Genomic DNA, 17,723 nt, shown 5'->3' on the forward strand with positions numbered 1-17,723 from the left:
TGGAAACAAGCAGGGAGAACTGGAGGTCCTGGTGATGTCAAGGAATTATGACGTGATTGGAATAACAGAGACTTGGTGGGATAACTCACATGACTGGAGTACAGTCATGGATGGTTATAAACTGTTCAGGAAGGACAGGCAGGGCAGAAAAGGTGGGGGAGTAGCACTGTATGTAAGGGAGCAGTATGACTGCTCAGAGCTCCGGTACGAAACTGTGGAAAAACCTGAGTGTCTCTGGATTAAGTTTAGAAGTGTGTCATGGTGGGAGTCTGCTATAGACCACCGGACCAAGGGGATGAGGTGGATGAGGCTTTCTTCCGGCAACTCACGGAAGCTACTAGATCGCATGCCCTGATTCTCATGGGTGACTTTAATTTTCCTGATATCTGCTGGGAGAGCAATACAGCGGTGCATAGACAATCCAGGAAGTTTTTGGAAAGCGTAGGGGACAATTTCCTGGTGCAAGTGCTAGGGGAGCCAACTAGGGGGAGCGCTTTTCTTGACCTGCTGCTCACAAACCGGGTAGAATTAGTGGGGGAAGCAAAAGTGGATGGGAATCTGGGAGGCAGTGACCATGAGTTGGTTGAGTTCAGGATCCTGACGCAGGGAAGAAAGGTAAGCAGCAGGATACGGACCCTGGACTTCAGGAAAGCAGACTTTGACTCCCTCAGGGAACAGATGGCCAGGATCCCCTGGGGGACTAACATGAAAGGGAAGGGAGTCCAGGAGAGCTGGCTGTATTTCAAGGAATCCCTGTTGAGGTTACAGGGACAAACCATCCCGATGAGTCGAAAGAATAGTAAATATGGCAGGCGACCAGCTTGGCTTAATGGTGAAATCCTAGCGGATCTTAAACATAAAAAAGAAGCTTACAAGAAGTGGAAGGTTGGACATATGACCAGGGAAGAGTATAAAAATATTGCTCGGGCATGTAGGAAAGATATCAGGAGGGCCAAATCGCACCTGGAGCTGCAGCTAGCAAGAGATGTCAAGAGTAACAAGAAGGGTTTCTTCAGGTATGTTGGCAACAAGAAGAAAGCCAAGGAAAGTGTGGGCCCCTTACTGAATGAGGGAGGCAAGCTAGTGACAGAGGATGTGGAAAAAGCTAATGTACTCAATGCTTTTTTTGCCTCTGTTTTCACTAACAAGGTCAGCTCCCAGACTGCTGTGCTGGGCATCACAAAATGGGGAAGAGATGGCCAGCCCTCTGTAGAGATAGAGGTGGTTAGGGACTATTTAGAAAAGCTGGACGTGCACAAGTCCATGGGGCCGGACGAATTGCATCCGAGAGTGCTGAGGGAATTGGCGGCTGTGATTGCAGAGCCCTTGGCCATTATCTTTGAAAACTCGTGGCGAACGGGGGAAGTCCCGGATGACTGGAAAAAGGCTAATGTAGTGCCCATCTTTAAAAAGGGAAGAAGGAGGATCCTGGGAACTACAGGCCGGTCAGCCTCACCTCAGTCCCTGGAAAAATCATGGAGCAGGTCCTCAAAGAATCAATCCTGAAGCACTTAAAGGAGAGGAAAGTGATCAGGAACAGTCAGCATGGATTCACCAAGGGAAGGTCATGCCTCACTAATCTAATCGCCTTTTATGATGAGATTACTGGTTCTGTGGATGAAGGGAAAGCAGTGGATGTATTGTTTCTTGACTTTAGCAAAGCTTTTGACACGGTCTCCCACAGCATTCTTGTCAGCAAGTTAAGGAAGTATGGGCTGGATGAATGCACTATAAGGTGGGTAGAAAGCTGGCTAGATTGTCGGGCTCAACGGGTAGTGATCAATGGCTCCATGTCTAGTTGGCAGCCGGTGTCAAGTGGAGTGCCCCAGGGGTCGGTCCTGGGGCCCGTTTTGTTCAATATCTTCATAAATGATCTGGAGGATGGTGTGGATTGCACTCTCAGCAAATTTGCGGATGATACTAAACTGGGAGGAGTGGTAGATACGCTGGAGGGGAGGGATAGGATACAGAAGGACCTAGACAAATTGGAAGATTGGGCCAAAAGAAATCTAATGAGGTTCAATAAGGATAAGTGCAGGGTCCTGCACTTAGGATGGAAGAATCCAATGCACCGCTACAGACTAGGGACCGAATGGCTCGGCAGCAGTTCTGCGGAAAAGGACCTAGGGGTGACAGTGGACGAGAAGCTGGATATGAGTCAGCAGTGTGCCCTTGTTGCCAAGAAGGCCAATGGCATTTTGGGATGTATAAGTAGGGGCATAGCGAGCAGATCGAGGGACGTGATCGTTCCCCTCTATTCGACACTGGTGAGGCCTCATCTGGAGTACTGTGTCCAGTTTTGGGCCCCACACTACAAGAAGGATGTGGATAAATTGGAAAGAGTACAGCGAAGGGCAACAAAAATGATTAGGGGTCTAGAGCACATGACTTATGAGGAGAGGCTGAGGGAGCTGGGATTGTTTAGTCTGCAGAAGAGAAGAATGAGGGGGGATTTGATAGCTGCTTTCAACTACCTGAAAGGGGGTTTCAAAGAGGATGGCTCTAGACTGTTCTCAATGGTAGCAGATGACAGAACGAGGAGTAATGGTCTCAAGTTGCAATGGGGGAGGTTTAGATTGGATATTAGGAAAAACTTTTTCACTAAGAGGGTGGTGAAACACTGGAATGCGTTACCTAGGGAGGTGGTAGAATCTCCTTCCTTAGAGGTTTTTAAGGTCAGGCTTGACAAAGCCCTGGCTAGGATGATTTAACTGGGACTTGGTCCTGCTTTGAGCAGGGGGTTGGACTAGATGACCTTCTGGGGTCCCTTCCAACCCTGATATTCTATGATTCTATGATTCTATGAGAGTGATCACTTAAGATAAGCCATCACCAGCAGCAGGGGGGGGAAAGGAGGAAAACCTTTCATGGTGACAAGCAAGGTAGGCTATTTCCAGCAGTTAACAAGAATATCTGAGGAACAGTGGGGGGTGGGGTGGGGTGGAGGGGAGAAATAACATGGGGAAATAGTTTTACTTTATGTAATGACTCATCCATTCCCAGTCTCTATTCAAGCCTAAGTTAATTGTATCCAGTTTGCAAATTAATTCCAATTCAGCAGTCTCTCGTTGGAGTCTGTTTTTGAAGCTTTTTTGTTGAAGGATAGCCACTCTTAGGTCTGTGATCGAGTGACCAGAGAGATTGAAGTGTTCTCCAACTGGTTTTTGAATGTTATAATTCTTGACCTCTGAATTGTGTCCATTCATTCTTTTACATAGAGACTGTCCAGTTTGACCAATGTACATGGCAGAGGGGCATTGCTGGCACATGATGGCATATATCACATTGGTAGATGCGCAGGTGAACGAGCCTCTGATAGTGTGGCTGATGTGATTAGGCCCTATGATGGTGTCCCCTGAATAGATATGTGGACAGAATTGGCAACGGGCTTTGTTGCAAGGATAGGTACCTGGGTTGGTGGTTCTGTTGTGTGGTGTGTGGTTGCTGGTGAGTATTTGCTTCAGATTGGGGGGCTGTCTGTAAGCAAGGACTGGCCTGTCTCCCAAGATCTGTGAGAGTGATGGGTCATCCTTCAGGATAGGTTGTAGATCCTTGATGATGCATTGGAGAGGTTTTAGTTGGGGGCTGAAGGTGATGGCTAGTGGCGTTCTGTTTATTTTCTTTGTTGGGCCTGTCCTGTAGTAGGTGACTTCTGGGTACTCTTCTGGCTCTGTCAATCTGTTTCTTCACTTCAGCAGGTGGGTATTGTAGTTGTAGGAATGCATGATAGAGATCTTGTAGGTGTTTGTCTCTGTCTGAGGGGTTGGAGCAAATGCAGTTATATCGTAGAGCTTGGCTGTAGACAATGGATCGTGTGGTATGATCTGGATGAAAGCTAGAGGCATGTAGGTCGGAATAGCGGTCAGTAGGTTTCCGATATAGGGTGGTGTTTATGTGACCATCGCTTATTAGCACCGTAGTGTCCAGGAAGTGGATCTCTTGTGTGGACTGGTCCAGGCTGAGGTTGATGGTGGGATGGAAATTGTTGAAATCATGGTGGAAATCCTCAAGGGCTTCTTTTCCATGGGTCCAGATGATGAAGATGTCATCAATGTAGCGCAAGTAGAGTAGGGGCATTAGGAGACGAGAGCTGAGGAAGCGTTGTTCTAAGTCAGCCATAAAAATGTTGGCATACTGTGGGGCCATGAGGGTACCCATCGCAGTGCCGCTGACTTGAAGGTATACATTTTCCCCAAATGTGAAATAGTTATGGGTGAGGACAAAGTCACAAAGTTCAGCCACCAGGTTAGCCGTTTCATTATCGGGGATACTGTTCCTGACGGCTTGTAGTCCATCTTTGTGTGGAATGTTGGTGTAGAGGGCCAAAATAAACTACTAACCTGCCAATGCTGCATGTTGATCATAATGGCACTGAATGAGTCAATAGTTTTATCTGGGTAATTGGTTTACAGCAGGAGATTCAAGAAGTTCCACATCAGCTTGGTCTTGTGTCAGTGGCATTTCAGCAGTTTCAAAGGACTCTGAATGGTGGGATGTCTGTGTGACAACTAAGATATAAGTGTTCAATGTGGTAGTGATGACAACCCTATTACATGAAGCAGAAACATGGCATTTAAGAACAACTGAGGAGAGGAAACTAAACACTTTTCAGTGTGAAAAGTTATGGCAAATTCTTAACATCCATCGCTTGGATTTTGTCACAAATGAGAAGATACTTAAGATCTTGGCAAGTTGCAACCTTGCACTGGCTGAGAACAAGATGACTGCAATGGTGGGGTCATGAAGAAGAAGGTATGCTTTTATAGAAGACTTATTAAGCTGAGGTTGAAGGGAGTAGAGCACAATGCTGACCACAAATGAGGTTGAAAGGTGCAATTTTGAGGGATTTAAGAAACCTAAATCCTCCCATACTGCCTCTTGACAAAGCAAGAAGATCTGCAAGGGTCCATTCAAGATGGAAGCCCATTCTGTGCACTGCCACAGCTATATTGTAGCCATGTGAATTTTGCTCATGATTCATCAAATATATACTTAGCCTTTGACAGCTGTGAAAGATCCAGTTCCAACAGAGAAGATATTTTAAGCATTCTTTAGATTCTATCCAGGAAAAAAGCATTTAAGTTGTATCAGCTAGGGAAAGGATGTATTGAATGTCTAGTTTTTATAACTCCATATCGAGATGTTGATCTCCTGACTGTGATATACATTCTTGATATCTGCCTAGATAGAACTAATCTCTTTTTGCCTTAAGGTTAGGCTGATCCATATAGACCAAAACCAGTTTTTGTTTTTGATACTCAAAACTGGCAGGAGAATACAGAAGTCCCATAAATTTTACAAGGATCAGCAGCTATTTAAAACCAGAAGCAAAAGCAATACATTAGGTGGCAGTGACAATACAGAACAATGCAGTACAATATTTACTCTATGGACACAACATACATGAAGATTCATCTAAACTTATAATCCTTTAATTATAAACATACTTTTTATGTGCATGGAAAGAAGCATATGTAAAGCTCTTTCCCTCATATTCAGCAAAAAACGTACTGTCCTCCAGATTAATGTGATACACTTCATTACCAGAGTATCTGCCGTACATTTTCTGCCACTGTTCTGGTGATTGTTGACCCTCCCTGAAACACACAGAAAATGAGAATAATTTTAAACTTTGATGTAAAAACATCTAATTAATCATAACAGTATCTAATGGCAATAGTTTCTATTAGATACTGTTCTATTAGATGTCTATTAGAAAGGCCCCATGAGCTAAACTAAAAGAAATATTTGCTTAGTAGCAGGGATGAGCAGATATTAATTTACATGAATTAGGAAACATTCTCTGTTCTAAAGTAATGGGTGTATTAAAAGTATTTCTACACTTTCTTGATAGCGAAGAGCAGAGACAATGTGAATTTCAAGTAATCCAGTCATAGTAAGTACATTAATTGCTATTGATATACTATTTCTATTAATACAAAAGAGCTGGCATTTGATCCTCATTAAAGATTATTAAGAAATTTTCAAAAGAACTAGTGGTGTGAGGTCCAGGTAACAAGGTAACTCACCTCATATACTACTGACTTTTAGCAAATGTGTGCCAATCTGGCTGTGGGCAAATACCCCATTTGGAGTTATGGTTTTACTATGTTCAGTATTTTTAGACTAATCCTAAATACGGCTATTTAATTACATGTTTATTCCTACCTTGTGCTTTATTCTGACTCCCCAGTTCAGAACAGGCCACTTCTTTACCAATCTAAAGCTCTCCTGACCTTTTACTTCACATCAATGAAGTGGCCTGCTTGTGCTTACATGAAGCCACAATGGATATGTGCTCAGCCATCCATCTATGCAACTGTAGGATTAGGGCTATGGCTTCAAACTTGCTATGACATCAATGTAGACAGACCCTGTGCCCATGTGGAACTCCACTGACTTAAGACCATATGAAGCTCCACTAATGGTTCCCATTGCATGGACCCTTTTGCAGGATCAGGGTCAAGGGGATCAGGATCTAAGTAATTATCTATCTTGTGGAGCTGAGATCAAAATCCAGCCTAAAGCACGTTGCTGGGGACTGAACAATTTCAGTTTACCAAAAAATATTTTTGTCTTTCTTTCTGAAATTTATACTTCTTCCCAGCACCTAATGTACAAGTGTTTTGTTTCTTTTCATGAAGAATTTTGTAATTAATATGTATGATTTTGAACCATTTTGAAAAGCAAAACTATAAGATTGATATTTCATACAGATTTGTGAAGACAAAAGTAGAGTAAATAAAAACTAAAAAAAAACTGTAAAAAGATATAACCATCTGCATATAATTCAATATTCCAATAAGCTTAGTGAGTCTATCAACAATTTACCTATTTGATGCAGGGACTATGCATTTCTCTATGAATGTCTATTTCACCTTGTTGCAGTGTTTAAAAACATATTAACCATTCCAATTTCTCAGATGAAATATTCATGACATTTGTAGTTAAATGCATGCTGTGCAGGCATAGCAATCATAAAAATATTGAGTAATTATTAACCTGTCCAGCAGCACACACTGGATTTTTTTGGATTCTATATGTAAACTGTGAAATTTGGATACATTTTAAAAAGTTAAGGAACAGTATCTGATTGGAGGTGTTCACATACATTATCTTCTGGTTATGTAGTGGAACAAAATTCTTTAGCTTCTGTTGCAAAGTTGGTCCTCTAATCAACATGTATCTCTGATGGATTGTGGTCTACTCTTGCTACTTCCAAAGCTTTCTAAGTCCATGTCTACGCTTACCGGTAAATCAGCACTGCTGAGATGGATGTAGCGGTGTTGATTTAGCAGGTCTGGTGAAGACTCGCTAAGTTGATGGCAGAGTGCTCTTCCATCGACACAGAATGGTGTAGACACTGCATTAAGTCGACCTAAGCTACGTCGACTTAAGTAACATTATTCACGTAACTGAAGTACTGTAACTTAGGTCGATTTTACCACCATGGTGTAGACAAGGCCTAATTGTTCCTCTAGTCTTCTTTGCCCATCAACCCCGTTTGACTTGACAGTCTCTTGCTCTTCACAATGTCCCTTTAAACTTCTTCAAATAGCCCTTCCAACATTCACCAGGCTCTTTCTAAATCTTCCTAACCCCTGGATTGTTTCCAGATGCAGTATCTCTGAAGCTAAAGAGGTAATGTTATTGTCATTAATATAAAGAGGATTATTTATTGAGGTCACTGGACACAAGCAGAACCTGTAGCATACTCTATCCCTCACCCCCCCACACTCACCACACAAATTAAATGCACGCTGTGCTGCCTAGCATCACTTCAGCATGTGTCCCTAGTATGGTCTGAGTTATGGAAGAGAGTTTTACACTACATCAGATCCCTGTCTGATATTCACCAAGCCCTTCCTGTTCTATATTCTTCTTATGACCCTTGCATGCCCTTCTACTCTACCTTTCTCCTCACCTGGAATTTATTCTGGTCTCTACATGGAATTTCCACACTTTGCCTTCTGTTTGCAGTACAATGACTTTTATATTGCTCTACAGCGTTGAAAACACCCTTGATAGTTTTATAAAATAAAAGGCTGTGCATTCCTCTGTATATGAAATAACCAAGCAGATGAAGACAGTTAAAGTGCAAAGTACTATGTTAGGGATATTATAAATAATTATTCTATTATTCCAATTTTTTGGGTGTTGGGGAAGAAGCCCTACCATGCCATCACTTGTAGGGCAAAGCCTTCTTCTTTATTTTTCAGCACAATTAACAAACATGCATTTAATAATCAGACTTACAAGATGTAGTACAAAGTTTCATACATATAAGAATTGTTTATCTTTCAAGGTTTCAAATGGACAGGTGAAGTAATGTAAATACAGTGTTATGGGTTTCTTTTTAAATGGAGGGAAATAGATTTTTTTATGGTTTATCACATATTTTAAACTTTGAAACTTTTGGGAGAAGGAAGAGTGATAGGTGATTCAATGGAAGTCATTTGGAGACTACTGATAAGTATTTTATTTTCATAATAAGAACAGGGTTGTCAATATTTGCAGTACAGCTGATTTGTTGGACCCTTCTTTCTATCTCAAAATTAACCTACCAGATGGTGGTCTATGATGCAAGCGATTATGGGCACTACAACTGCTGATTTGATAATACCTCCCTGCTCCCACCCAATGATGGTGTACAGGATGCAGGCAGCATGACCAGCTACTGTATATTAACCTCATCCAATGTTCTAACAGTCGGGGATTGGGAATTGAGGATCCTGGGCAAAAACTGAGCACAGATAAGTTGCTTGAGGCATCTTTTAACACTCACTGATATCACATACTGAGCATGTAATGTGAAAACAACAAATATGAGGGTAATTAAGGCTTAACACATAGTTTGGGACGTTGCAATTAGAAGTTTTGGATGTTAATCTGAAAATTGTAGCCTCTATGTATAAACTGACCTTTTCCAACTGGGAATAATATCCCCATCCACTTGGATCGAACCACATTCTCATAGGATATGTCTATACTACAACTGTGAGCGTGCCTCCCAGCCCAGACAGACAGACTTGTGCTAACTTGAGCTAGCCATGTAGACGTTCCAGCACAGGTGTTAGTTTGGGTGGTCAGATGATCTTGGATTTGGCAGCTAGTCTGTGCTGCCCTCTGTGCTGCAGTATCCACACTACTATATTTGGTGTGTTGGCTTGAGTAGAGCTACTGTAAGTCTGGATACCAGGTTGGAAGGCTGTCTCTTAGAGCATGTCTTCACTAGCAGGGCTTTAATGTGGCTGCATAATCATGGCACCAGCTCTCTCCCAGCACTGTGAAAAACCCACCCTCACAAGAGGAGTAGCTACCAGCACTGGTACATGTTCAACACTGCCACTTTACAGCGCTGAAACTTGCAGCACTCAGAGGGATGTTTTTTCACACTCCTGAGCAAAAATGTTGCAGTGCTGTAAAGTGGCAGTGTAGACAAGGCCTTAGTGATGTGGTTTTGACCATGGCGCTTTTTAAACATATACCATTACTAGGACCCACATCCCCTGTACAAGAAACCAACTTAGGTAGAGAGGAAGGAAGAAGAGTCTTTCTGTCAAATGTTAAGATTATAGTACCATAGGCTACTGTTGCTTCTGCGCAGGTACAACCACCACAAGGCTTTGCCTACTATTCTTTGCATGATTGTGACCTTTTCACATTGATACAGTCAATTAAAACTTAATCTGATTCATGCTAAATGTTTCTATTACACAGGGGTGAAAGATAAACGTGTCTCCTACCGGTTCGGGGGGCAACTTCCCCCTCTTCCCGGAAGGGAAGGGGCCTCGGTGGAAGGGGTGGGTCTGGGGGGGTCAGCGTCCCCCAGCCAGCCCACCCGCGCTGCCTGGGGCTCCAGCCGGCCCCAGGGTAGCTGCTCCTTTTGCTCCACCTCTACCCCCGCATTGGTGGGCCACCAACAGGGAGCGCAAAAGGAGCAGCGACTTTAAAGCGCTTTAAAGTCAGCGGTACGGGCCGGTACGGGTGGCCACTTTTTTCTGGTACGCTGTACCGGCCTGTACTGCCTTACTTGCACCTCTGCTATTACAGCTAATCCATGAATGTATGCCTTTAAGACAGGAAACAATAATCCGTTTTTATTTGCTGTCTTGCCTTATTTCAAATCTCTTTAGAAAATCCATGTTACTACCAATCTTTGTATTAATTTTTATTTCTGATCCAAAATATTTTTGATCTTCTGTCCTGCCTTCATACTCTGTGGAGCACAATCTCAAAGACACATAATAATGCATTTATTATTATGCATTTATTATCCTGAGAGGATACAAAATAAGCTTGCTTCAAAAAACGCACATAACATCTGCTATTTTAAATTATTTTCCTCACAGTGGTTATGCCACTAACTACAGCTGGAAAATTTCAGTCTCTATCTTATTTTGGTGACCAATGACACTCAATATTATAAAACCAAATTCTGAATTGAAATGCATAATTTCTGAAGATTGTGCCACCCTGACACTAATCTGTGTCAGTGATCCAGTTATTTAAAGGTGAAATGTTCCTTATTCCATTAGCAATCCCTTCCCCTACTGCATACATGATATTTATTCATAGTCAGGTGTTTTTGCATCATAAGTGAGGGGTTATATTCCCAGATATAAGTTTTGAAAAATTAATGTAATGCTAAACTAATATAAAACTGGTATAGAAAATAACATCCATTTTTATTGTACTGTTACTGATAGACAAAGTATCATGAGATAGTAGAATAAGAAAGCTAGAAAAGTAATTCTAATATAAAAAATAGTGCCATATTTTTACTTTTTCCCCCTAAAATAAAATGTTTCACCTGGTTAAAGTCTGCTTGGTTCCAGTTAGATGTCTAAAAGCTTCCCAGGGTGCTGTTCTGCAAAGATCACATGAAGTTCATCATTCAGAAATGCTATTATCTTTCAACATGTTTGTTCTATAACAAGTTCTAGTAGCAGACTGTATTTATTACTAAGTTAGAAATCTATAAAGATGGTCAGCTTTTTAAATCTGGTACAAAATAAGGCTTCTAGTTAAAAAACAACAACAACCCCAAACATGCTCAACTTTACTCATTTGAGTAGTCCCATTTAGTACAATGAAGGTTACTCACATCTCACATGCTTAAATCTAATATACTCATATAGAGGCCAATGCAATTCACACTGACGTCAATGGAAAGACTCCCATTAACATCAATGGTAGTTTGATCTGATTCCATATTGTTTAGAAAACTTTCTAGAGAAATCAGAAATGAAGATGAGTTTCATTTACATATATGTATGTTTAAAACCTATATTTTTTTTCTGTGGAAATGTAATTACTAAGCTAGTGCAATACAACTTATTTTGCTGCATGCAAGTAGCTGCAACATGCTTATTTTACTGCATGCAATTAGTTGTATTCCTAAGAGGTGTCAAACTATTTAATATTCATAGCAAATTTAATCCTTTTCTTTCTGTTCACAATCCAATTTTGGTATGAACAAACGTTAAAGTTGTTCACCAGATAGTGTGATAGACAGTTTAGACTAAATTGTTTTGTTCTGTGGGTTGCTCATGAACTCTTTGGATTCAGCTGTTCCCTAGACATTATCCCTGGCTGTGTAAGTGATCACATGAGTCACCTGGAGTGAAATCCTAGCTCTGAAGTCAATGGGAGTTTTGATATGGAATTCAGTGAAGCCAAGATTTCACCCACGGTAGTGTTTCTGCTCCCTGACCTAAATGAATGAGACTTTTTAAACAAATGGAGAATGACCAATAGCAATTCAAAAATACTCTTGTCAATGCATTAATGTTTGTCTGCATGCAAATATGGTATTAAGAAAGAGCAGCCTTACATTGTGACAACAAAGGCAATCATCTGAATTTGTACATGGGCAAAATGAAAAGCAGAATGTAATTGGAAAGATGTTTAAAAATGATATTTCAGGATTTGATCAGCTCCATTACTTAATGAATCCAAACAAAAATAAATTGTTGTTCATGCTCTTTCTTGATCTTACCTGCCGTACTCCTGCTAAGTCTTCCTTGTATTATGGCTATATTCTGCTTTTTTTCCTTTCCCCTACCCCCAAGCACTATTGGGTTAACAAAGGGATGAAACTGACCACTTGGACTTTGTATTGGGGCTGTTTGCAGTGTCTGTTAGTGGGACATCAGAAGGAGGCTGTGCTTCAGCCCAGGTTAGGCAGGTGCAGAGGGCAGCAGTGGGGACAGAACTGAGGAAGGGTACATCTTCACATGGATCAAATGTAAGAGACATATAAGTTTCTTTTTTGGCTACTGCTGTAACACGTAGGTAGTGCCTCATTTCCTCATGCCCCTGCTTCTTTCCCAAGCTTCCCACCTCTCCATGTGCACATCTTTCACTTGAACAGTCTTATTATTGGGCTTTATGCAGGTGAAGTTAATTTCAGCAAATTTGTCTAGAGTCTAAACTGAAGTTACCAAACTTGTATTATTTGTGACCTGTCAGACATAGGCCTTCTATAGCCTAATACTGGATTTATTATTCAGGAAAACTTCCTATTGGTTTTAACTCGATGGGCTTCAAAAGTATAACTGCTCAAGCCTATTACATATTGCAGATCATTACATGATATAGCTCTCTAGCCATGTCCATAATTCTGGGGATTTAAACTCCAATATAATAAAGTTTATTTTTTGGGTTGTGGGAATAACACAGAATATTGAAACAGGAACCAGCTGCACAGGAAAAAGCTCATTTGAATATCAACACTCAAACAAAGCTTATCTTTTTAAATGGTTTGGAATGAAAGACAATTTGATAAAGAAAACAGTGCAAATTTTAGAAATCGTAGAAACTCAGTTACAAGAGTATCTGCCCCCCCATTTTTTGTTACATCTATTGATATTTGGCTGAGAGCAAAACATTTTTAAAGTATTTTATGCAAAAAAATATAATTTCCACTGGTTCTTTGTTACTTACACTAATTTGTTCAAATAAAATTAAAAGTTCAACTGAATCATTTCTAGTCTATTTACAATTCAAGATATTGTAATTATTAGCAGTACTTTTTACCATTATCAAATTTAACCAAGCATCCAAAAAGGCAAAATCCTAAGAATCCACTGAATTCTATGTTAAGTAATTTCATAAAATTTGGCAGTCCAATAGTTACCTCTAGATGGAGATAAAAAACTACAAGCAATTCTTGTAAACAGAGGCTTCCTATTGTAGGGAAGACAATGAAGCACAATTACTTTACTAATACTAAGGTGCAACACAATGAACATAAGTTTTTAGTAAGGCTGTCAATTAATCGCAGTTAACGCAAGTGATTAAGTCAAAAAAATTAATCATGATTAATTGCAATATTAATCGCACTGTTAAACAGGAGAATACCAATTAAAATTTATTAATTTTGGATGTTTTTCTACATTTTCATATATATCTTGTATTCTATGTTGTCACTGAAATCAAAATGTATATTTTGATTACAAATATTTGCACTGTACAAATGATAAACAGAAGAAATAGTATTTTTAATTCACCACATACAAGTACTGTAGTGCAATCTCTTTGTCCTGAAAGTGCAATTTACAAATGTAGATTTTTTTTTGTTACATAACTGCACTCAAAAACCAAAACAATGTAAAACTTCAGAGCCTAAACGTCCACTCAGTCCAACATGAAGTAGACACCAAATATGGAAGTTTCAGTCAGAATGGCTACTCCTTTACTTTCTTCCTGTCCCACAGTCTGGCTTTTGTTCCTCTCTATTCAAATTAGATGGCTTCTTCTTTCATGCTGTCTGTGTGCCAGCAGAGGTATCATGGAAAGCACAAGAGAGAGAAGTTCCCTGCTCTCAGTTCTGGTGGATGTTCCCACCCCAACCCAGAGCATCTGGATGTAGTCATTACTGGAAAAGTCCTTCTGAACTCCTGTAGCCCTGGGCTGCAGCATGCTCAGTTGCTCTCTGAGGGTGGTGCATGCACAGATGAGTCACAGGTGGAAGCAATGAGGGAATGAGGCATACTCAGTTGCCCTGTGACAATGGGAATGACACAAGCACAGCTTGGTCACCATGAGGGACTGAGAGCGGCTGGAACATGCTGAGGTGAGGACAGAGTTTTCTGAGATTTTAGTTGTTAAACTCTAAGTCTCTACTAACAATAACGTGCATACTCTCTTTTGAGGCTTATAACTTGGCCAAATTTGGGTGGAGTTTCACAAGGATGGTAAAAGGCATGTCTCTGACACAAAGGCTTTGCCCCAGCCAAATGTTAAGTCCCTGCTCATCATAGTTTTTTTTTGTTTTGTTTTGTTTTGTTTTGTCGCTCAAGATAATGCAACGCGGGTAAATATATATATATATATATAAATATAAATTTTTTCCCCCTAGCATGAGTCTTGGAAATAGTTGTACTATTTTGGCTGAAGTTAAAACATCAACATGAAGCAGACACCAAGTATGGAAGTTTCAGTCAGAATGGCTAAAATTTGGCAAAATTATAAAGAATTGAAAACAAGGTCTTATGGTGGGAAGTATGGGCCAACCTTACCCGCCCCACCTACATTTATGGTCTTGCAATAGTGAGACTATAGTTCAGCTTTTCAGAACTTTCTGTTTTACAGGGTCTATACCTCAGAGTCTCATATTTTCAGAACTTTTCTTTTAATAAACATGCCATGGAGAATTTAAACCAAATTCAGTCGCTCATTAACTTGTGTGTGGAATGGTCTGCAATATGGATTTTGTGGTGTTGGTATTTTTAGTAAATTTGGTCCAACTGGAACATTGGGAGGGATTGTTATTTTGTGGGGAGCGGGTTGTGTCTCCTCTTCCCCCCCCCCAATAGTGGACATTTGCTGCCACCTGAACTGTAACATTGTGACATCAGAGATAATCGGCCACTCATCACTCCCTCCCTCCTGTTTGTTCACATTCTTGTGTGGTGATGATGGCAGAGGGTGGGAGGGGGGTCACTGTTGTCCTGGCAATGGCTGCCTATGATAACTGATTTTCCTCAGACCACCATGATGTCATTACAAAAAAGAGTGCAGCTCCTCCTGGGAATAAGAGCAGATTGTTTTTGGATAAATTCCTGCTTTGCTCTAGTGGGTTTCTATTGGATAAATTACACAGATTCTTTTTCAAAAAGGGTTACACAAAAATAAGATACAAGGAGCTGCAATGTTGCCCTCTCTGTTGTTTATCTGCATCTTACAAAGTGGGGGCTATGACTTTTGGAATATTTACCTTTTAAAAAAAGTGGGAAATTAATAACTGAGTCCCAGCTCAGTTCTCTATTACACAGTTAGAAAAATGTCATTTAGAAACTGTAATAAAACTTTTTGTTTGAATAGTTTATTTTCAATGTATGCGTGCATATGGCACTAAAGTAGCAATAAGATGCATATGTTTTACTCAATGTACAAGTGCTTTATTTATACAGCACATATATAAAAAGTTTCTTTCTATAAAAAAAAACCCGAAGGAATCTCACAAAGAGACTACTTCATTTAAGATTAGTTAACATTGCTCTCCTCAGTAAGCTAAATCATAACATACAAAGTTAAGGATTAAAAGGTTGCAAAGTAAAGCATGCTCAAAGTTAGGAAATGCCAGAATGAACATTGCCTGTGCAACCTTAAATCAATCCTCTGGTGCATAAGAATTAAAATACAGTTTTTAACAACATGTTCCCAATTTTTTATTTTCATTTTTGTACACAGAAAGCTTACCTCATTCAGTGCACAAGACCAATCTATTCTGGGGATGAATCAGTGTTGTGTAGTGAATGGGCCTGTTGTCTTTAGGACCCCTACCTCATTTTGTTGCAGAAGTTGGAAGACTTGTAGCAAATGAGGCAGGGGATGCAGGAAGGGAAAGGAGAGTCTCATAGTTAAGTCATCTGAAAGCTGCCTTGAAGACTTGGCTTCTAATCCTGTATGAGTTCCTGTGAGATGCTGGGTAATTCATTTACACCAAATTTTTCACAGAAAATCAGTGCCATGTATAGTGAAAGGCTAAATTATAGTTGCATGATCCAAGTTCCTTCTGGCATTTCTTCTTTTAAGAGTGCTTGACTTTGCAACCCTTTAATCCTTTCTAATCTTAACTTTGTATTTCCTATTTTTTATGCTTTAGTTTATTGATAAGAGCAACTTTTAATCTTAAACAAAGATTATTTTGTTTGTGAATAACAAATCTAATTCAAATCTAATTTTATTATGTTTAGGCCAGATTCTCAGATGGCATAAATCAGCACATCTTCACTTACTGTATTTTGCTAAAGCAATTAACACCAGGTGGTCATCTGGTCCATAATTCTTTTTCTGTTTCATTTAAAACAAGCACATGTTGACACATGGTTCTATCCTTATTAAACACGTTTCATGTGGCTTTATACTCAGGAGATAGTGGGCAAGTCATTTTGTTTAACTAAAACATTCTGTATGGCATGAAGAAAAACTTTTTTTTAAATTATAGATGGTGCTGGCAATCTGTCTGGTTATGCATCTTTGCACAGCCACTTATTGTATCATTTTGTCTTTCTTTGTATAACTCACAAATCAATATATAGGATTAAAATTATAAATAAATGTTGTATGTAATGTGAAAATTGAACACAGAATATCATGATGTTTCAAACTGTGCCTTCATTTTATTCTTGTCATAGCCTGACACAAGAGCATTGTGAATTTGAGCCAGTAATTTATATACTTAATTATTCCAAAAATTGCAACAGTATTATAGAATATGAAATATGTACAAGGATTACAGTTATAGCTGCTAATACAGGATAGCCTGTCTCTTGAATACACTGTTTTATTTATTTGTTTTACATCAGATTTAGTTCTTGTTTTCTGTGGAATTAATGTGACCAAATGTGATATGAACAAAAGGTAAGATCTTGTACAGTTTCCTTTCGTTTTCTTCCTTTTGTTTTAATTGCCACAGCACTCTCTTTTTCTGTCCTTCCCAAAATACTGGGGAACTGACATCTAGGTAAATGCATACACTCTCAAAGTTGGGCTATGAATAATTAGAGTTCAAACTAGAGTGCCACGGTTGGGGTTGGGAAATTTTTTTTTCCCAGGTCAGATTAGCAGGGACCTGCGGGTGATTTTGCCTTCTATAGCATGAAGAGTGAATCTCCTGCTATGGTCATGTGGTCATATCTCATATAATCAATTACAGCCATTGCTTGGGCATTGGTGGCATCTCAGCCTCGCCTGTTCTTTGTCCAGGGCACACAACAATCTAGTCTCCTGAGGATTGAAATTCGTTAGTCTCACCCAGATTATTGAGTGCAATATAGAGGTAACTGGGTAAAGTCAGATTATATGCTCTAATGATCCTTTTTGGCTTTAAACTCTGAACTCTATAAAGAGCCAAATTAGCCAAGCCCAGCTGGCAGAACAGGCGCGAGCACTTTGTCTAGGTTTAATTTTGTTATTTTTTAAATCCCTTTTTCCATTTGAAGGAGAATAATAAACTGAACTTCTTTTACCCTATTTAGACTGGAGCATTTGTTTTTTTTTGTTAGAAAGCCAACCCACCCACTTGGTTTCTATAGCAGCTGCATGTCAAAAAGACAACTCATAATGTAAATACTTCTTGGAATGCCATCTCTAAATTCATACCATGATTAGACCCAAACCACAAAGGTTGTGGTAACATATAAACCAGGATTAGATTTAAGGTAGAATTCAAATTTAAGGCCTAATTGGGGCTAGGTTTTTTGATTCAGAGG

General features: G+C 39.8%; 1 protein-coding gene across 4 annotated transcripts in view; it reads right to left on the minus strand.

Annotated features, from left to right (window-relative positions):
- The window catches only part of KCNT2 (potassium sodium-activated channel subfamily T member 2), a 288,779-nt gene that overhangs the window by 84,846 nt on the left and 186,210 nt on the right, over window positions 1-17,723 (minus strand). For 2 of the 4 annotated variants that reach the window (XM_038413119.2, XM_038413120.2), the window contains exons 16-17: window positions 10,814-10,870; window positions 5,448-5,597 (exon numbers count right to left, since the gene is read on the minus strand). In XM_038413119.2, coding sequence (XP_038269047.1) covers window positions 5,448-5,597; window positions 10,814-10,870 — 207 coding nt within the window. The remainder of the gene's footprint in view (window positions 1-5,447; window positions 5,598-10,813; window positions 10,871-17,723) is intronic. The other 2 variants (XM_043490799.1, XM_038413121.2) reach the window with 1 other exon arrangement.

This window comes from Dermochelys coriacea, chromosome 8 (genome assembly GCF_009764565.3).
Source record: "Dermochelys coriacea isolate rDerCor1 chromosome 8, rDerCor1.pri.v4, whole genome shotgun sequence".
NCBI lineage: Eukaryota > Metazoa > Chordata > Testudines > Dermochelyidae > Dermochelys > Dermochelys coriacea.